The 22,092-nt window shown below is 51.6% G+C and overlaps 1 protein-coding gene across 1 annotated transcript; it reads left to right on the top strand.

Moving 5' to 3' along the window:
* Positions 1-1,127: 1,127 nt before the first annotated feature.
* Positions 1,128-1,902, top strand: LOC123049622 (uncharacterized). The gene has a single exon (XM_044472520.1). It carries the CDS (start codon positions 1,143-1,145, stop codon positions 1,650-1,652), a length of 510 nt encoding a protein of 169 aa, XP_044328455.1. The 5' UTR covers positions 1,128-1,142; the 3' UTR covers positions 1,653-1,902.
* Positions 1,903-22,092: the final 20,190 nt, after the last annotated feature.

Below are 22,092 nucleotides of genomic sequence, written 5' to 3'. Positions count from 1 at the left end.
CAGTAGCTGTTATCGTCGCTGTTTTGACCAATGACGTGAACAAAGTGATAAGTCATTGCAACTGCTATCTGCCTGACGATGACTTCATTTCCTCCCTAGTTTGTTATGCTTCTTGTTGGAGAAGGATCGCCCTTGAATGCTGACCGAGAAACGCTGTGAATTCACATCCAGAAATTTTCCTCGAAATTGGTATATATGAATTTGAACTTCAGTTGGTACTAGTAGCAGTAATCAATTCGGAGAATCATATAGACTGAAGTGTTGCGAATATGAGTATTACGCCGTACATGTAGCATAGAGCATAGCGCACACATCATTTTCAGTGGTCACCGCAAATTTGGTTTTAATTACATCGTTTTCATTTGCAAAGTTTTCCCTCCCTGAGGAAGAGTTTCCTTCTAGAGTTGGACTCTTTATCATGTACGTACCAACTTTCTATATATTTATTAAATTGCAATTATACTTCTTCCCCCAGTGCTCGTACGTGTGCTTGACTTGCTACAGTGAAGAAGGAACTCTTCGACACCAAGCATGGCTGAAAGCCCTTCGACACCGGGGTCATGGGATACAGTTCAATGTCGTCCTAATAAATGACAATGTTGTGATCTTTTAAATCAGTCAATCAATCAATCAATCAAATATTTTATTTTATCATCTTCATAGTTTAGTTTCCCTCGAGCTTAAGAGACCATAACACCAGACACCTGGCTCGGGATAGAAACAAGTCCTTGCAATCAAACTACGCAGACACAATCACAGCGGCGTCCTGAGAAGCCACTGTCAGTACACCTGTCTTATGGTGCTGTGGAAGGAGAGCTACTGCTCATGCAAGTGACCTGACCATTATCGTGCCCGACTGAAGCACCATCAGGCATCCATCCCCGAAATTTTGCAAGGAAGGATGCCATCTGAAACCCACAAATCATGGCACCCCCATGGCTGTTTCGTCCACGGCTCCTCACACGCAGTGTCACGCATCGCGCCCCACCCCGTACGTTCATCGCCATGTTGACACGCATTTGATGTTCACCGCAGTTAGGTAGCCCATGCAGATGGCTCCCATTTCCATGCCAAAGTCACTTCCATGCCATGCATCCTTGCTGATGATGACTTGATCGCCTATATAAGAGAACAGTGTTACCATGACCTCACCTGCACCGGTAACTAGTGGCAAGTGGTACTGTAACATCACATCACAGGGTGACGGTGTTCGGCCGAGCTGGTCGATCGACACGGCGGCCAGCATGAAGGCGTCCTACTTCCTGGTCGTGCTTCTGCTCGCCGCCGCCACGGGGAGCAGGCTCTCGCTCGCCGCCCGCGAGGGCACCACCCTGGGCGGCGAGCTCGGCGCGCTCATAGCCAAGGCCGGCAGCTTCCTCACGTCGGCGGGCCGCGCGGGAGCGGACGGCTGGCACTCCGCCGCGGCCGCGGAGGTGGACGCCTCGGCGAGGAAGGGGCACGGCCATCCGGCGGGGGCGAAGAAGCGGCTGAAGAAGTCTTCCGTGAACTGCATCCCCGCCGACATGTGCCGGAGGAAGAAGGTGCTGTGCGGCAAGCGGTGCTACAAGACGTCGCACGCCGGCGCCGGCCTCGACCACGTCCCCTCCAGCCGGTGCGTCGTCAGGTGCAAGAAGTGCGTGCCCACCTGCTAGATCGTTCGTTGGTTGCTCCTTCCCTTCCATCTTCTGAGTTCCGTGTCGTGTCGTGTCGTGGTGCTCGATCCGTGCATGTTAGTTACATTTGCTTTTCCCTCCATAGGGTTTCATTCATGCATCAGTTGAATAAGCTGGCAGGCTTCCCGCCATCATGCATGCAGCATAGGTAGTGGACATACGGGTTCTACTCTAAAAGAAGTGTACCACGGTTGTGTGCTAAGTTTGAACGTGATCTCATCTCGTCTCATCTTCTCCCCTGGCGATGAATAGTTTCCTACACGTGACAAATGCCGACTCTACGTAGTGGAGAAACGAAACCGTCGGGCACTGCGATCGTTGTGTGCAGCTTTCTGAGACGCAAAAGTCATGTGGTCATGCGGTTGTAGGGCATGGCGACTCCCGCGTCATGACGGCTGTGGGGATGAGGGAGACCTCAACCTGAACGAACCAACTGTTCTTCTAGTGTACTACACGGATCATCGTCACGTGTTGTGGATGGATGGATGGTGGTGCCACTAGCACTCCTTTCCAGTTCGACCCGTTTTGCTATTCTGGCACCGTTTTCCTCGCTGGATGCCACTGTGCCAGCAACTCGCTCGGCCCATGACCATGCATGGTTCATGCACATGAGATGAAAACCCTTCGTGGCTCCAAGACAGAGCCCCTTTTGCTGTTACTACCGTCGTTGTACCACAATAACTGTACGTACATGTGTTTCCCGTCAAAAGATAGGACTGTATACGTATCTGGTTGCAGTTGAGGGTTTGAGCTTTGAATGCCGTTCGTTTTCCAAGTGGCACGCAGGCCGCAGACAGCCTGAATCGGTGGATATAATACTCCGGTACCATGAAACTTTCTTCTTTCGTCGCTGCTCGATCAAATCCTTCGTGTGAACGTCTCTCGCCCTGAACCTGAAGTCTGCACCGTGGACATCAGAAATATCGTTCATGCATCCTACTAGTAGTAGTAGTACCACTGTACTAGCTAGCTATCGTGCATTTACTCGGCGACCCGTGCGGCTCCCGTGACGTTCACCCGGTTGCTCGCCTGGACTAACCATTTCACGAACATGGCTGATATCTTCTCTCTCGATGGGAACATACAGTAGTACGTACCAGTACAATGTGTTGCACGCTCGAATGCAAGTCAGTGAGCTCTACTGGACGCTCTAGATGGTTCGCGCGGGGCCTCCTCGGTGCTACGTTCCCCGTCGGTAACTGTTAGCTGCAGAGTACAGATTGACAGAGGCTATCTATCGTGGTTCGTGGATCCTTTCACCAAGGATTTCGTTTCCTCTTTCCGGCGAAGGCACTGTGTGGCTATTCAGTCAAATCATATGGCTGGGTACTGGGCACTGGAGTAGTAGTAGTTATGGTGGTCAAGTGGCCAGGAGACTGGCGCGGAGACAGACAGGAGGCCACAACCACAGAAGAGAAGCACAGTCCGGTGCGGGCCTCGGACGCTCCCTACGACGGACGGAGCGCTCGTTTCACGCGTCGCCGTCAGCGTAGCCGTCGCGCGGTTGCGCATCGGGGATACCAGGCGCGGAGATGATGGTGCATCATGGTCACCATGGGTGCGTGCAGTTGGGGCGCGCGGTTGGAGCTGCGCCGGGGCGGACCTCGTTACGGCCAGAATGGACGTCCAACTGCACCGGGGCAACAACGGTGGTGTATCCATCCATCCATCCATCGTGCCTGCCTGCGGGCCGCGGCACCAGGCCGGCTAGGTTCTATACGGTGCAGTGCATGTGTGCTCGCCCGGTGCCGGCCGGCCGTACGCACGAGGCTTCCATAGGTCAAACTTGGACGCTAGCCCGATCGTCTTGTTGGGGCGATGGTGGTTGAGGACTTGGGGTCTACGTTCCTTCTTCCTTCCAGCAGATACTTTCATTTATGTCCATTTTAGAAGAGAAAAACAAACACAAGGGACGCTGAACAGAGACGAGATAGCGTCGTTTTTGGAACACATGGGCTCGGTGTGGCAGCGCCGGGTGGCCACGCACGCGCGCGTTCCCTTGTCGCGAACGGCTAATCTGAAGGGAGTTTCGGCGGCAGCCACCGGCGCCGGCCGTGACGCCTTTGCATTCAAGACGTTGGCAGAGGCGAAGCAACTTGACGACTCGCTAGCTGGAGCTGGGGGAAGAGTCAAACAACTCGACTATATCTGGGCTAGCCTTCTCTTTTTCTGTTTTGAGAGGAAGTATCTGGGGCAGCTAGCGGCAGAAATTACATATTTGACCTGAGGGCGAAATCAAATCACAAATTGACCTGCTTTCGAAAAAAATTCACTCCGCCGACCCTTTCGTGTGGCGCCCGACAGCTAGGCGCCGCACACTACTATGCAGCGCCCTTCCCTTTGGCGTCGCACCTCCTGCCAGCGTGGTAGCTCTGGTCCAATTGCGGCCCCACAGACAGCACTGCAGCGCCTAAGTCCTAGGCGCCACACTTGTAATGTGCAGCGCCCGTCTTTTAGGCGCTGCACAGTCTGTGTTCCACTTAGGCTGGTCCCACCCTCTCTTCCCTCCCACCCCACCCCACACACCCCCACCCCACCCAAACCCTTAGACTTGCGCCCCTCCTCTCTTCCCCTCTCCCCCCTCTCAAATCCTTCTCAAATCTTGCAAATCCGGAGTATTTGACCGTGGATTTCGAAGCCAACCCCTCCCTTAAGGTAATCTCCTCCGATCCCCTCGTATTCATCCATAGGAATTGTCACATTTGCTCAAATCTTGCTACTTTGGGGAAACCCTAGTTTTGGCTTGGATTTGCAAATTTGTGTTGAATCATGTTATGTTTCTTTGCTAATTTGGTATGGTTAGGCTTTCATAGTATGCTAGGGTTAGGGTTATGTGTGTTTGATGTTGGTGTTAGGGTTATGCTATGGTTAGGGTTGTGGTTATTGTTAAGTGGGGGTTATGGGAATTAATTCATTTATATGTTATGGCATATGTATTTTGTGCAAATATTTTTATTATGTACTTACTTGATATACGTGTGTTTTTGATTATTGTAGGGATGGGGAGAACATGTGTTTATGTTCATCATGTGGATAAAGAGGCCTTTTTGAAAGGCAATGTTGAGCCGGACCCGGATGAGCTTGACATGGTGTTTGAGAGTAGTCCTAGCTATGCGGAGCTCTTGGACCAAGTGAGGAAGGATTTGAATTGGATGGACCCAAGTAACGTTGTTGAGTTCGAGGGAAGGCATAATGTTGGTTTTGGAATGCACATCCGTTGGAAGACAATGCGTGTGAACTCCGAGCAACGTTGGGTTGCATACAAGGAGAAGGTTGCCGAATCTCTAGACAAGGCTCTTGAGTTATTTGCCTCCAAGAAGGTTGAGTCTACTTTGAATTTGGACTTGAACCGGAACCCCTCCCCGTTGGTTGCTAGCACTCCCCCACCCATTAACCAAGATCAAATGAGTGAACCTCATTTCATGCAACAAGATTGGCCAACATTGAGCCCGACTCCAAACAACCAAAATGAAGCTTTTGAAGAGGAGAATGATGAGTACGAGGAGGATAACAACGAAGTTGATCTCCATGACAACAATGTGGGTGATCTCGACCAATATCATGTGCAAGAGACAATGGACCAATCCATCCCTTTTTCCCGTGCATATGCATCGGACTCGGATGACGATGGTCCCGATGAAGAAGTTGATGAGGAGGGGTTCACGCCGAAGGAGGCCCAAGCATTCAAGAAGGTATTCGGGCGGGATCACAAGACACCATTGTTCAAGGATCTTAGTCTCGCTGATGAAGCCGTTGTGGATGGTGGCAAATGCATTTCTCTTGGAGCTAGGCCAAGTTCGTAGTGAACCATCATCATTGCCTTTTCCAACCGGTGTGTTCTCCAGAATAGACTGGCTCTCATCAGCTGCTTTCTTGATCTCGGTGCGCTGCGGATGAGAAGGAATGAACACGTTAGCCATTCAGACATGTGTAATACGGCCAACGGGAAAGTAAAGAAGGAACACTTTACCACATAGTTAATCACCGGAACAGCAGGGACTCCTTGCCCTACCCTGACATCTCTGTTGTACTTTCCCTTTGATAGATCCTCAAAGTTCACGGGTTCTTCAAGAATATCCTCATTATATGCCGGCGGGCATATCTCAACTCAAGTATTTTCAAGAAGTCATCGTATGTAGTTATCAAAAGCAAGTGGGTTATGCTCACGAAGCTGGGCGCGTGCACTACTACGAGCTTGCTCCATGCAAAGCTGGAAGCGGGTAACATACGAAGCATGATGCTTGTCCCAGTCCTTTATCTTCCGCTGCCTTCTCCTGTCCAACCTGCATGGTACAATACCAAACATTAGCAAAATCAAGAAGGACTGAGGATGCTTAGTCAATACGCTCTCTTACCTATGAAGTGCTTTGTCCGTATCCACCCATTCCGGCGGGTGAGGCTGGAACAGACCAAACTGACGAAACACGCAATGTGGCAAATGAAACTCAACAGCCCAGTTGCATATCAGTGGGCACCGCATAAGCCAGAGATCCCTATCCCGCAAGCACATCGGGTTGATGGAAAACTCCGGGGTGTACCCAAGTCTGTCATCGGCGCCATATGGCTGCCATTCCACCTATGAAATAGGGCAACAATGCAAAATTGGTGACTTTTTTTCAGGCAAGCATGAGAAATGACGGAAGTAATGACCTCGTTACCTGCTCAGGCGTAATCGTGTCCAACTCGGCAATGTACTTTTTGTACATGAGATTGACATCGTTCGTCATCTCGGAAACCACATCCCACTTGTAAGCCCAAGTGGGGCGCCGTAAGTCGTCATCTTCATCTTCATACCAAGGATTAAACCTGACGCTCTTCAGGCATCCAACAGGCAGACGCTCCCAGCTCCATACAGAAAGTAGAAGCATATTACCACCAATGCCTACCCTATCTGTGATCCTGCAACACGCATCGTCCAGCTGCATATGAAAGAAAAATAATGTTAACTTGACAGCAAGGTTGCATTGGTAATGAACAAATGAGTTGATAACAAAACAAACCAACTACGTGTCGGTACAAGTATGCAAGAGTCGCTGAACCCCAGCTCCATTTGCTATCGAAGACGGTCAACGCCTTCAGCCACATCCATGGAGCGTTCTTGCCCGTGGAGTCAGGAAACAAAGTCCTCGAGACAACGTACCACATATAGACATGAGCATGTGTCTGTATCACATCATCAGTGGCATCCGCAGGGCAATGCGCAAAGTTTGCTTGAATCCACGTGAAAGCAGCTCCGGCTGCTTTCCTTTCCTTCTTCTTCGGCTCTTCTCCCTCCTCTACATCAGCCTCAGCCTCGGTAGGAGCCTTACCGATAAGAGCAATCATCTGCTCGTGCCACCCATCAGAATCGGTGCTCATACAGAGAGGCATCCCGTCGATAGCAAAAACGGTGATCAACGAGACATCCTCGAGCGTCACGGTCATCTCCCAGTCCGAAGATGAAAACTGTGCGTCTCCGGCCTCCACCGATCAGCAAGAGTGGACACCAGTGGAGCGTTCAGATTCGGCGTCGACCGGCTGACCAACTGAATCCACGGGAGTAGTCCTGCCTGCTTGATGTACGGTGTGTACCGCTCATCGTAAGGCATGGCAGGACCAGAGACCCCGTGATACCGAATCTTCAGAGGTTCAAGCTTCTGCAAAAAACAAGTAATGACAAATCTTAGGGCATGTCAATTTCAACTAAAGGCAAATTTGCTAAATATTTAGATTACTCATTATTACCAGCCCCTTCTCGCGCATCATGTAGGCCCGGTGTTGTGTGTCAATGGCATTGTCGAGAAGCCAAACCATCCTTACAAAGTTCAAACAATAAACATATATCAGTTCATCTCAAATAAACATATATGAGTTCATCTCAAATTATTGTAAATTCTCATATATATCTAGTATGTCATATGTGTTCAAGTAAATCAACATCTCATATTTCAGATAAACTCAACATCTAATATATATCTAAAAAAATCAACATCTCATAATTATCTACAAAACTAGGCATCTCATATATATCTAAAAAAAGATACAATCTACGTTTCACTAACAAGAATCATATAGTGTGTGTGTGTGGGGGTGGGGGGGGGGGGATCAAAGGTTCAACCTAATCTTGGGCAAACAAAGATCCAAACCAAGCAAATCAAAGGTTCCACCTAATCTTGGGCAAATCCATAAAAATTCAACGAATTAACGGAGGAAAAGAAAGGGAACGGAGGAGTTTACCTAGTAGGAGGGATTGGAGATCGAATCCGGGCCTCAAAACTTCATATCTGAGAGGGGGTGTGTGTGGGGGCGGGATCCGAAGGGGGCGCCGCCGCCGCTCTATAGAGCAACTTCCTCGGAGGGGGAAGAACTGCCTGGGAGGGGCTGGCCCGATGCGGCTTAAGTCAATGTGCAGCGCCCAAGCCATAGGCGCTGCACTTTACACAGTGTGGCGCCCATGCCTTAGGCGCAGCAGTGCTGTCTGTGGGGCCGCAACTGGACTAGGGCTGCCACGCTGGCAGGAGGTGCGACGCCTAAGGAAAGGGCGCTGCATAGTAGTGTGCGCCCAGCTGTCGGGCGCCACAGAAAGGATCAGCAGAATGAATTTTTTTCGAAAGCAGGTCAATTTGTGATTTGATTTCGCCCTTAGATCAAATATGTGATTTCTGCCGCAGCTAGCTATAGCTGGCTAGCCGCCGGTTGCCATGTATGTGTCGGAGTTGGAATAGAAGCAAACTTCCACAGAGTCAACCCCATAACCATCTCCGGCCGCTCGCTGGTGGCAGATAGCAGCACCGCCGGGAGTTTAATTCCCTAATTTGACATTTGTATCACGTACTCCTAGTCCTAGTCTTCTACAGCTAGCCGCTACTGTATGCCTGTGTGCCCGGCCGTGTCCTGTCCTTCTCACGACTCACAAGACAAGCGTTGACCCCGTATTATTAGTTAGGTTACATGCAACTACAGTACTCGTCCAAGAATCATGCATGCAGGTACTGAGGTACGGCAAGAAATAACGAGACTGGGTACTCTTGCGTGTATTGGCATATGCTTGGGTTGGGTTGTGTTGGTAAAAATCTACGTCGGGTTGGTTCGTTGCATCAATCGCCCGGCCGGATGGCTCTGGATATCCGCTGGTCCACAGAAAGCAGGTTTGATTGAAGACGGGACGATGCGAGTGAATAAAGAATCGATATAACTAAAAATAAATGGAGATAAAGGGCGTGATGGCCGGACGGAGGAGGGGCAGGCGACCATAAAGTTCCAGCACCAACGTCTACCAGTACGCCCTCCGTGAAATTGAATGCGCCCGCATCTCGTCTCCGGGCTCCGGCTCTCTCCCTCTCCCTCTCCGTCTTCATGGCGTGTGCGCTGTAGCGCGCCGTACGCAACGTAACGTGTTTGCTCTTGCCCGGTCGGCCGGCCTCTTGAGCCTTGACGACTGTAGCTCTAGCCCGCGTCAACGTACGTACCGCTACTAGTAGAAAACACGCACGGCTTTGTGCAGCCCGGCATGCATGACTCGTGATTTGGCACGCCTTGCGTCCACGGCGACCACTGGAATACCGGAGTTGGGTTCGTGCATGCATGTTCCACCCACAAAATCACAAGGTTCGAGTTGGGGCAAAAAAAAAAAGAGGTGTTCACCCCACAAACATGCAACATGCATGCATGTGTTTGGGTCTGGGGATATCAAGACTGATTGAAAATACTACGTAGCAGTATATGTTTACACGGATACACTGTTTATGAAACATACTACTCGAGCGCAGGATGTATTTTTGGTTGACAGGTCTAGCATGATTCATAGTGTCTCAACAAACTAAATGCTTTATCCAGGAAGAATTAAAATGGGTCATACCTAGTGGAGCTTCCACGGTATTTGGACAATGTGGATGCACAACCGCAAAAGCATTCTTCCTTGATTTGAAGCCCGCTTAAAACGAGTGAAGACATATTCTGTAATAGTTAGCCATCTTGTGCTGCCTCCTCGGTTAGGGTTTCCCTGCCTCTCGCCGGTGCCGGCGCTGGTCCGTCTCGTCTCCTAGCCAACGTCCGGTGGCGACAACCTTGACCGGTTGTCGCCTGGTCGGCAACAGTTTAGGTTGCGGTCTCCGGTGACCAAACCCTGGGTTGGGGATGACGGCGAAGCAACGATGGCGGCGAAACTCCTGTGGCGGGTGTGTGGACGAGGGCCAACGGAGAAGAGAAGAGGGCTGATCAGGCAAGGAGGGGGCGGATATGGGCGAATTGGCACGGGCCCTAGCGGTCAGCCCGACATGGCGAGTGCGTCTGGGCATCCCCATATCCGCCCAAATATGGGTTGGGTATGGAGAGTGCCGGTCAGCCTAGGCGTTTGGGTCGAATATGAGAAGCCCCTTGGGTGACAATTTTTCGCCCAAAAACTGATCGGGCAGCCTGCCGAGGAATTTGGGGTGGGTATGGGGTTCGGTGGTAGATGATCTAAGGGTTTAAAACTACTTGACTTAAGACAAATCTAATATTCAAAGTGAAAAAATGAAGGGAGTACACCCCTTTTCCTTTGTCCCAAGGAAAAAGTACATATACTTAATCTCTCAACTATTGTTGGAAGTCTAAGTTTGGTCTCTGAACTCCAATAAGAAATGGTTGATTCCTCAAATGTCAAACTCTTACAAATTTGGTTATTTGGTATGTTGCTCTAGTGAAAGAGGTGTTCCTTGCTGTAGTCCCCATCTAACCTAGCCGCCATAGCTCCATCTAGCAAAAGGAGAACAGAGAGGCGACCCAGCCACCAACATCACCGATGTTCCCTTACCTCCACCGGTTGCTTCGACAGCGGCGGGAGGGGGGGCACAGGATCTTGTCCTGCCTGTTGGGGAACGTAGCATGCAATTTCAAAATTTTCCTACGCTCACGCAAGATCTATCTAGGAGATGCATAGCAACGAGAAGGGGAGAGTGTGTCCACGTACCCTCGTAGACCGAAAGCGGAAGCGTTAGGTTAACGCGGTTGATGTAGTCGAACGTCTTCACGATCCAACCGATCTTAGTACCGAACGTACGGCACCTCCGAGTTCAGCACACGTTCAGCTCGATGACGTCCCTCGAACTCTTGATCCAGCAGAGCGTCTAGGGAGAGTTCCGTCAGCACGACGACGTGATGACAGTGTTGGTGATGTGATCCGCGCAGGGCTTCGCCTAAGCACTACGACGCTATGACCGGAGGAGTAAACTGTGGAGGGGGCACCGCACACGGCTAAGAGAACCATTGATGTGCTATGGGGTGCCCCTGCCCCCGTATATAAAGGAGGAGAGGTAGGAGGCCGGCTAAGGGGCGCGCCATAAGGGGGGTGGGAACCGACTAGGATTCCAAGTCCTATTCGGCCCCCTTCCTTCCAACGGAGGGGGAAAGGGGGAAGGAGAGGAGAGGAAGAGGGAAAGGGGGGCCGCGCCCCCTCCCCTTCCTATTCGGACTCCCCTTGGGGGGGGCCTCCCCCTTGTTGTCTGTCCCCTCTTCTCTCCCATGGCCCATGAGGCCCATTAACTTTCCCGCGGGGGGGGGGGGGGGTCCGGTAACCTCCCGGTACTCCGAAAAATCCCCGAACCTCTTCGGAACCATTCCGGTGTTCGTATATAACCTTCCAATATATCAATCTTTACCTCTCGACCATTTCGAGACTCCTCGTTATGTCCGTGATCTCATCCGGGACTCCGAACAAACTTCTGTCACCAAAACACATAACTCATAATACAAATCGTCATCGAACGTTAAGCGTGCGGACCCTATGGGTTCGAGAACTATGTAGACATGAACGAGACACATCTCCGGTCAATAACCAATAGCGGAACCTGGATGCTCATATTGGTTCCTACATATTCTATGAAGATCTTTATCGGTTAAACCGCATGACAACATACGTCATTCCCTTTGTCATCGGTATGTTACTTGCCCGAGATTCGATCGTCGGTATCCTCATACCTAGTTCAATCTCATTACCAGCAAGTCTCTTTACTCGTTCCGTAATGCATCATCCCGCAACTAACTCATTAGTCACATTGCTTGCAAGGCTTTATAGTGATGTGCATTACCGAGAGGGCCCAGAGATACCTCTCCCATACTCGGAGTGACAAATCCTAATCTCGATCTATGCCAACCCAACAAACACCTTCAGAGACACCCGTAGAGCATCTTTATAATCACCCAGTTACGTTGTGACGTTTGATAGCACACAAGGTGTTCCTCCGGTATTCGGGAGTTGCATAATCTCATAGTCAGAGGAATATGTATAAGTCATGAAGAAAGCAATAGCAATAAAACTAAACGATCATTATGCTAAGCTAACGGATGGGTCTTGTTCATCACATCATTCTCTAATGATGTGATCCCGTTCATCAAATGACAACACATGTCTATGGTCCGGAAACATAACCATCTTTGATCAACGAGCTAGTCAAGTAGAGGCATACTAGGGACACTCTGTTTTGTCTATGTATTCACACATGTACTAAGTTTCCGGTTAATAAAATTCTAGCATGAATAATAAACATTTATCATGATATAAGGAAATATAAATAACAACTTTATTATTGCCTCTAGGGCATATTTCCTTTAGTCTCCCACTTGCACTAGAGTCAATAATCTAGATTACATAGTAATGATTCTAACACCCATGGAGTTTTGGTGCTGATCATGTTTTGCTCATGGAAGAGGCTTAGTCAACGGGTCTCCAACATTCATATCCGTATGTATTTTGCAAATCTCTGTCTCCCTCCTTGACTTGATCGCGGATGGAATTGAAGCATCTCTTGATGTGTTTGGTTCTCTTGTGAAATCTGGATTCCTTCGCCAAGGCAATTGCTCCAGTATTGTCACAAAAGATTTTCATGGGACCCGATGCACTAGGTATTACACCTAGATCGGATATGAACTCCTTCATCCAGACTCCTTCATTTGCTGCTTCTGAAGCACCTACGTACTCCGCTTCACACGTAGATCCCGCCATGATGCTCTGCTTGGAACTGCACCAACTGACAGCTCCACCATTCAATATAAATATGTATCCGGTTTGTGACTTAGAGTCATCCAGATCAGTGTCAAAGCTTGCATCGACGTAACCATTTACGACAAGCTCTTTGTCACCTCCATAAACGAGAAACATATCCTTAGTCCTTTTCAGGTATTTCAGGATGTTCTTGACCGCTGTCCAATGATCCACTTGTGGATTACTTTGGTACCTCCCTGCTAAATTTATAGCAAGGCATACATTAGGTCTGGTACACAGCATTGCATACATGATAGAACCTATGGCTGAGGCATAGAGAATGACTTTCATTTTCTCTCTATCTTCTACAGTGGTTGGGCATTGAGTCTGACTCAACTTCACACCTTGTAACACAGGCAAGAACCCTTTCTTTGACTGATCCGTTTTGAACCTCTTCAAAACTTTATCAAGGTATGTGCTTTGCGAAATTCCAATTAAGCGTCTTGACCTATCTCTATAGATCTTGATGCCCAATACATAAGCAGCTTCACCGAGGTTTTTTTATTGAAAAATTCTTATTCAAGTATCCTTTTATGCTATCCAGAAATTATATATCATTTCCAATCAACAATATGTCATCCACATATAATATCAGAAATGCTATAGAGCTCCCACTCACTTTCTTGTAAATACAGGCTTCTCCAAAAGTCTGTATAAAACCATATGCTTTGATGAACTATCAAAGTGTATATTCCAACTCCGAGATGCTTGCACCAGTCCATAAATGGATCGCTGGAGCTTGCACACTTTGTTAGCACCTTTAGGATCGACAAAACCTTCTGGTTGCATCATATACAACTCTTCTTTAAGATATCCATTAAGGAATGCAGTTTTGACATCCATTTGCCAGATTTCGTAATCATAAAATGCGGCAATTGCTAACATGATTCGGACAGACTTAAGCATCGCTACGGGTGAGAAGGTCTCATCGTAGTCAATTCCTTGAACTTGTCGAAAACCTTTCACAACAAGTCGCGCTTTGTAGACAGTAACATTACCGTCAGCGTCAGTCTTCTTCTTGAAGATCCATTTATTATCTATTGCTTGCCGATCATCGGGCAAGTCAACCAAAGTCCACACTTTGTTCCCATACATCGATCCCATCTCATATTTCATGGCCTCAAGACATTTTGCGGAATCCGGGCTCATCGTCGCTTCCTCATAGTTCGTAGGTTTGTCATGGTCTAGTAACATGACTTCCAGAACAGGATTACCGTACTACTCTGGTGCGGACCGTACTCTGGTTGACCTACGAGGTTCGGTAGTAACTTGATCTGAAGTTTCATAATCATCATCATTAGCTTCCTCACTAATTGGTGTAGGAATCAATGTAACTGATTTCTATGATGAACTACTTTCCAATTCGGGAGAAGGTACAATTACCTCATCAAGTTCTACAATTACCTAGAAAGGATCCATTCTTAGCAATGAATATCTTGCCTTCGGATATGTGATAGAAGGTGTACCCAATAGTTTCCTTTGGTTATCCTATGAAGACGCATTTGTCCGATTTGGGTTCGAGCTTATCAAGTTGAAGCTTTTTCACATAAGCATCGCAGCCCCAAACTATAAGAAACGACAACTTAGGTTTCTTGCCAAACCATAGTCCATATGATGTCGTCTCAACAAATTTAGATGGTGCCCTATTAATGTGAATGCAGCCGTCTCTAAAGCATAACCCCAAAATGATAGCGGTAAATTGGTAAGAGACATCATAGATTGTACCATATCTAATAAAGTACAGTTACGACGTTTGGACACACCATTACGCTGTGGTGTTCCAGGTGGCATGAGTTGCGAAACTATTCCACATTGTTTCAAATGAAGACCAAACTCATAACTCAAATATTCACCTCCACGATCAGATCGTAGAAACTTTATTTTCTTGTTACGATGATTTTCCACTTCACCATGAAATTCTTTGAACTTTTCAAATGTTTCACACTTATGTTTCATTAAGTAGATATACCCATATCTGCTCAAATCATTTGTGAAGGTTAGAAAATAACGATACCCGCCGCAAGCCTCAACACTCATCGGACCGCATACATCAGTATGTATTATTTCCAATAAGTCAGTTGCTCGCTCCATTGTTCCGGAGAACGGAGTCTTAGTCATCTTGCCCATGAGGCATGGTTCGCAAACATCAAGTGATTCCAAAAGCCCATTAGCATGGAGTTTCTTCATGCGCTTTACACCAATATGACCTAAACGACAGTGACACAAATAAGTTGCACTATCATTACTAACTTTGCATCTTTTGGCTTCAATATTATGAATATGAGTATCACTACGATCGAGATTCAACAAAAATAGACAACTCATCAAGGGTGCATGACCATAAAAGATATTACTCATATAAATAGAACAACCATTATTCTCTGATTTAGAATAACCGTCTCACATCAAACAAGATCCAGATATAATGTTCATGCTCAACGCTGGCACCAAATAACAATTATTTAGGTCTAAAACTAATCCCAAAGGTAGATGTAGAGGTAGCGTGCCGACGGCGATCACATCGACTTTGGAACCATTTCCCACGCGCATCGTCACCTCGTCCTTAGCCAATCTTCGTTTAATCCATAGCCCCTGTTTCGAGTTGCAAGTATGAGCAACAGAACCAGTATCAAATACCCAGGCGCTACTACGAGCATTAGTAAGGTACACATCAATAACACTTATATCAAATATACCTTCCACTTTGCCATCCTTCTTATCTGTCGGATCACGGGTTCTGGCAAAACCCTTAAGGTTCGAACTCTGGGGTGCGCGCGAAGTTCTTTCCCTCCTACCGATCCACGCCCTAGCTTGCTAAGATCACGCGGACGAACTCTACGAACTCGCAACACAAGAGACACAAGATTTATACTGGTTCGGGCCACCGTTGTGGTGTAATACCCTACTCCAGTGTGGTGGTGGTGGATTACCTCTTGGGCTGATGATGAACAATACAAGGGGAAGAACAGCCTCCTGAGGTTGAGGTGTTCTTGTGCTTGGTGTGTGGCTAAGGATCAGATGAGATGCCTCTGAATGAGTTATCCCCTACGGTGGTGGCTAGTTCTACTTATATAGGCCCTGGTCCTCTCCCCAAATATTGAGCGGGAAGGGAGCCAACAACGACCAATTTGAAAGGGGACATCTAGTACAGCTTATCCTGACAAAAGCGGTCTCGTGCAAATGGCTCTGGTGGTGACGCCGCCTTGGGCTCCATGGTGACCTCCGTCTTGCCGTCCTGCTGGTCTTGGTCTCGTTGCACCGATATGGAAACATTTGCTTGACGCCTAGGTACTCTGCGCCTGCGCTTGCTTCCTTAGAACCAAAGGGGAAACAGGACAATGCGCGCGCTGGCGCCCGCCTGGCGCTCGCCTGGTCTCGATCGTCATTGCTCACGTCACGAGAACCTCGTGAGGTTTGCCTTGCCTTGATATCTCCGCCCCTCGCGAGCTAACCCGGTGAGGCCGCTCCTGAGAATGTCTTGTGTCGCCCGCTCGCGAGGCTTGGCCCCTCACGAGGGTCTTGGATGCCTTGTTGATGAAGATGGGCCGTACAGGCCTAGCCTGCTAGCGCAGCCACATCATGGGCCGCAGGAAGGCAAGTCTGGGGACCCCCGTTCCCAGAACACCGACAGTAGCCCCCGGGCCCAAGGCGCGCTCAGGCTTGACTTCGAGGTGAAGCCAAAGGTCAAGTACGAAGCGCTGCGGGCCCCAAAAGCCTACGGCCTTGGTCGACGTGTGGCGGTTGATTGGACGTGGGCGTCTCCGCTTCCCCATGCTGCCTTGATACCCGCCTGGGTAGGCGGCCACTGCACCCTACACCGTTATTCTTCCATCGCCCGTGCCACACTTCCCCAATTCCTCTGTTTCCCCGAGGCTCTGCTCTTCCTTCTGATATGACCCGAGCTCTGCTCACTTCATCGCCATGGCCCCGAAACAAGCGGACAAGGGGAAGAAGCCTCTGTCTTCGACAAGTGCGCCTCCGGCCGTCGAGCCCGCAGTTGGCCGGTCGCTGGTGCTCAACGATGAGGCCATGGGCAAGGTGCGTCCCATGCTCGCTGCCAGCTTCAACGAGTGGGGAAGGACGGAGGCTTGGCCTGCGTCTTGCGCTCGCACTGACCGGGCAGCCACCGAGGTCCCAATCTTCATCGACGCCCTTTGGGCCGGCCTGATTCCCCCTTTCTCCGCCTTCTTCAACGTGGTGCTTGAACATTACCAGATCCACATGCTGCATCTCGACCCCCAATCCGTGACCCTCCTCGCCGTCTTCGCCTTTGTGTGCGAGGCCATGGTGGGCATTGCCCCTTCCGTGGCCCTTCTCCGTCATTTCTTCTCATTGCATCTGATGGATCCTCGGCAAAGCTCGGGGTGCATGAGCTTCCAGGCTGTGGCTGCGACGGCAGGCGCGGGGATCGACTTCGAGCTTCCTCTATCCACGAGCGAGTTTCGAACACGGTGGGTATTTGTCGACACCAGGGTGCTCAGCCATCTGCTCCATTCTCCGTCAGCACCTGCCGTTCCCAACTCCGGTTGGGGCCACGAGAGGCTCACGAGCTCCTGTCTTGTCCCTGGCTGGCTCAGGCTGAGGAGGTTGAAGGACCGCGGCGTGACTGCGCCTATGGTGGTGAAGGAGTTCGTTAGGCACCGAGTCGCTCCGCTCAGCTCCGTTCTCGCCCGATGTGGGCTTTGCTCAGCAGTCAGGACCATATGAGGCTTCAGGAGTCCGGGCTCCCTCTTGAGATGCGGCAAACAGTGCTCGAGGTCCTGACAGGTGTCCCTTAAGGTCTCTCGTGAGGCTTGCTCCAGAGCTTTGGAGGAAGCTCACGAGGCCGACCGCCGTCGCGAGGCTGCGGAGAAGCGTGCGTGGGAGCTCCAGGACTGGAGCACGTCCCTGGAGCAGCAGGTGGAGGCGCGCAAAGCTGCCCTTGCGTTGCTGAGGGGGACGCCCGCTGAGGAAGAAGAAGTCCGGAGGCGCGAGGAGGCGTTGGCTCTGGAAGCCGTGGAGCGTAGCCTCAAGCTTGAGCGGCTGGAGACGAGGGAGCGTCAAGTTGCCCAAGCGGAAGATGCCGTTGGTGCACGCGAGGCCAAGGCTTAGGAGGAGGTCGATCGCCGAGTGGCCGAGGTTTGCGCGGGTCTTGAGGGTTGGCATGATCTGATGTCGCAGCCTGCAGAGACGGAGGCTGCAGGTAGGGCCGCTGCCCTTAGGCCCAGGCTGGCTGAGGTAGAGAAGTGCGAGGAGGCCACAGCGGCCGCCCACGCCGAGCTGCTCTCTCTTCAGAAACGGGTTGATCACGCCGAGGTGGTAGCGTGGCAAAACAGGGAGGAAGTGCTTCAGCAGCGGACATTGGAGCGTGAGCACGCCCCATGCTCCAGGACCTCAGGGTCAGCGCCAACGCGGCGCTGGGCCACGTCTGTGACGAGAATGCACCGCATCCCCACTCGGATGACTACGCTAGTCACCTGCGCTTCTTCGCTGACGTGGTGACGCGCCTGGAAGCCCGGTCTGATAGGGCTCGCCAGCTCATGGAGGAGAGGAGCCGGGGCCTGCTCGGGCGCGCGTTCTCTCGTGTCTTCAGCCATCTTCGGAACACCTTCCCCGACTTTGACTTTGACGCCGCCATTGCCCCCGTACCGCAGGCCATCCGGGGGACCTGGCGCGGTGGGTGGAGGACAATGTGGATGCGCTAGTCAGGGCCTTCGCTTCCGAAGACGACGCGGTGGTGGCCGCGGTAGATGAAGGCGACGTGGTGAACGACGGTGATGGAGGCGCCGTCGAAGGCGACGACGATGTCGGCGAAGGTGACGACAATGTGAGTGATGCGTCCGAAGGCGACGCGGCGAGCGACATATCCGTCTGATCCCATGTTCCCCTTCTATTTTATCCTGTATGCAAAAAAATTGGGCGCGGCCCCTAAAGATTGTAAGAGCATTTTGAGAGGGGGAGCCCCCCGTGTAAACAAACCGCTGTCTTTATTCCTTTATGTCAAGCCAAGTATGCACCTTCGAGAATCTGTGGGTCCCGCGGCAAGTCTGCCGTTGCGGCTTACCTTAGCCGGGCAAGCCCCCGTGCTGGATCGTGAGATCGTGAACTCCCGAGGAACTCTGAGGAGTCTGCTGGCTCGCCCGAGAGGGCTTCGCGCAGATCTAGTGCCGACCGGCGCGCGTGGTGCGTGTGCCGCGCCCAGCCCCGCTCGCGAGGGGCCCGCGAGGGGGAGGAAGCGAGCGCGAGCTTCAGAATAAGGCAAGAACCAGATAGCAAGAAATCGCTTGAACGAGAAAAAGCACCCCCCGCGCGCATCGATAAAAATTCAACTTCAGCTTAAATCCAAATCCAGAAGGCAAGGCTACAGAAAAGGGATCCAAAGCAAATGGCCACGTCCGGCACCTAGTCTAGTCTTCTGGTCTTCGAGTCTTCTCACCAGCGCGGAGCTAAGTGCTGCCACTAGGACGTGGGAGGGAGCCCCCGAGGCCCGAGGGCGGCTCTCCGGAGACTCCGGGGCGTGTATAGCCCCACTCATTATTACGTGAGAGTGTCACGGGCGGCGATCTTCACAGGAGTGAGCCTTACTTCATATCGCCAGACAAGGGCACCGCCTTGCGCCTCCCTCGGCCACTGTTGGGGGCGACTGGAAACCAGGACGCCACCAAAGGGGACGCCAGCGGCGCCCTCGGCGGCCACGGGTCCTCTGCCGGGGGTAGGCTTTTCAGCACCTCCCCAGCACAGGGCCTACCTCCGGGGGGCGCCTTGCTCCGTGCGACGCCGGGAGGGATCTGGCTCTCGACCCCTCTCCTGTAGCCCCCAACGCGATCCCCCTATCGGAAGGGAGGTCGCCGAGCTGGGGCCGCCAGTTGCTGTGGTGACCTGATCCCCCTGCGACTCATGGTTAGCGTAAGCTTGCTCCTGAGGGATTAGTGGTACCCTATATCTTGTTTCGACGGTGCGGTTGGTGGGGCTCTCTGGCGGCTCTTGGAAGACTTCAGCTCCTAACGCCTCCTCCTCCCAACCTGGCCCGAGGAACGAGCCAGGGTCGTCCTCCGGCGTGTACTCCTAGTCCATCATGCGGGGCACATAGGCCTCCGAGGCCGCTGCCTCGAAGACCTCCCCGAAGTGCCCCACGCTCCATGTTGCCCGGCCTGTCATGCTGTCCTAAGGATGGCAAGGCGGTGCTCCGATGGGGCCGTACGCGGCAACACTTGTGCCCGCACCCATCTGGGGTGGTGCGGGCGAGGCAGGGCACCCTCCACCGTGGGTCATGTTGATGTCGACGAGGCCCCCGGGTGCACCCGGGAACACGCGGGCGCGGCGAGGCCCGCCGTGGGACCCGACCGCTGCCTGAGGCGTGAGCTGATAGCAGAAGGGCGGCGCTCCCGTGGCCATTGCGTCCAGCAGCTCGGCGACGCGTTCCAGCAGCACATCCTAGCCGCTCTCCATCAGTCGGCACCGCAGCAGTTCTCGTGCCACCGTGAGTGCTGCCTGCATGTTCGCCTGCTCCCGCCGGGTGTGTGGCGCCATTGCGGCGGCGTGGCTTGCGGCCCTTGCAGCGGCTCGCGCTTGTTGCGGAGTGAGGGTGGACGGCGCCTGGCCGCGCCGCCCGTGCCCGGCAGCGTTAGGTGGCGCCCGTGCCGCTGGAGCGCGGGGTTGAGGTCTTCCTGGGCAGGTGGTGCCGCCCGGGCGGGCCGGGCCGCCCAGCGGTCGGCGCCAGCCCTCGGGTCGCCGGACATCGGAACCGCGGAGTGTCGGCGGATCGACTGGTGGGGAAGAGACTCCGGTGCACCCCTACCTGGCACGCCAAATGTCGGATCACAGGTTCCGGAAAAACCCTTAAGATTCGAACTCTGGGGTGCGCGCGAAGTTCTTTCCCTCGTACCGATCCATGCCCTAGCTTGCTAAGATCACGTGGACGAACTCTACGAACTCGCAACACAAGAGACACAAGATTTATACTGGTTCAGGCCACCGTTGTGGTGTAATACCCTACTCCAGTGTGGTGGTGGTGGATTGCCTCTTGGGCTGATGATGAACAGTACAAGGGGAAGAACAGCCTCCTGAGGTTGAGGTGTTCTTGTGCTTGGTGTGTGGCTAAGGATCAGATGAGATGCCTCTGAATGAGTTATCCCCTACGGTGGTGGCTAGTTCTACTTATATAGGCCCTGGTCCTCTCCCCAAATATTGAGCGGGAAGGGAGCCAACAACGGCCAATTTGAAAGGGGACAGCTAGTACAGCTTATCCTGACAAAAGCGGTCTTCGCATGCAAAAGGCTCTGGTGGTGACGCCGCCTTGGGCTCCATGGTGACCTCCGTCTTGCCGTCCTACTGGTCTTGGTCTCATTGCACCGATATGGAAACCTTTGCTTGACGCCTCGGTACTCTGCGCCAGCACTTGCTTCCTTAGCACCAAATGGGAAACAAGGACACTGCGCGCTGGCGCCCGCCTGGTCTCGATCGTCATGGCTCACGTCACGAGAACCTCGCGAGGTTTGCCTTCCCTTGATCTCCCCGCCCCTCATGAGCTAACCCGGTGAGGCCGATTCTGAGGAGGTCTTGTGTCGCCCGCCTCGCGAGGGTCTTGGATGCCTTGTTGATGAAGATGGGCCGTACAGGCCTGCTAGCGCAGCCACGTCATGGGCCGCAGGTAGGCAAGTCTGGGGACCCCTGTTCCCGGAACGCCGACATTATCCGCCAAATACTGGGGGCAGTTCCGCTTCCATGACCAGTCCCTTTGTAGTAGAATCACTCAGTTTCAGGCTTAGGTCCAGACTTGGGCTTCTTCCCGGGAGTAGCAACTTGCTTGCTATTCTTCTTGAAGTTCCCCTTCTTCCCTTTGCCCTTTTTCTTAAAACTAGTGGTCTTGTTAGCCATCAACACTTGATGCTCCTTCTTGATTTCTACCTCCGCAGCCTTTAGCATCACGAAGAGCTCGGGAATTGTCTTTTCCATCCCTTGCATATTATAGTTCATCACGAAGCCTTTATAGCTTGGTGGCAGTAATTGAAGAACTCTGTCAATGACACTATCATCAGGAAGATTACCTCTCAGCTGAGTGAAGTGGTTATGGTACCCAGACATTCTGAGTATGTGTTCACTAACATAACTATTCTCCTCCGTCTTGCAGCTATAGAACTTGTTGGAGACTTCATATCTCTCAACTCGGGCATTTGCTTGAAATATTAACTTCAACTCCTGGAACATCTCATATGCTCCATGACGTTCAAAACATCTTTGAAGTCCCGATTCTAAATCGTAAAGCATGGCATACTGAACTATCGAGTAGTCATCAGCTTTAGTCTGCCGGACGTTCATAACGTCCGGAGTTGCTCCTGCAGCGGGCCTTGCACCTAGCGGTGCTTCTAGGACATAATTCTTTTGTGCAACAATGAGGATAATCCTCAAGTTACGGACCCAGTCCGTGTAGTTGCTACCATC

This window comes from Triticum aestivum, chromosome 2D (genome assembly GCF_018294505.1).
Source record: "Triticum aestivum cultivar Chinese Spring chromosome 2D, IWGSC CS RefSeq v2.1, whole genome shotgun sequence".
Taxonomy (NCBI): domain Eukaryota; kingdom Viridiplantae; phylum Streptophyta; class Magnoliopsida; order Poales; family Poaceae; genus Triticum; species Triticum aestivum.
Note: the sequence above shows the minus strand (reverse complement) of the source record. Positions and strands in the feature narration are given on the sequence as shown.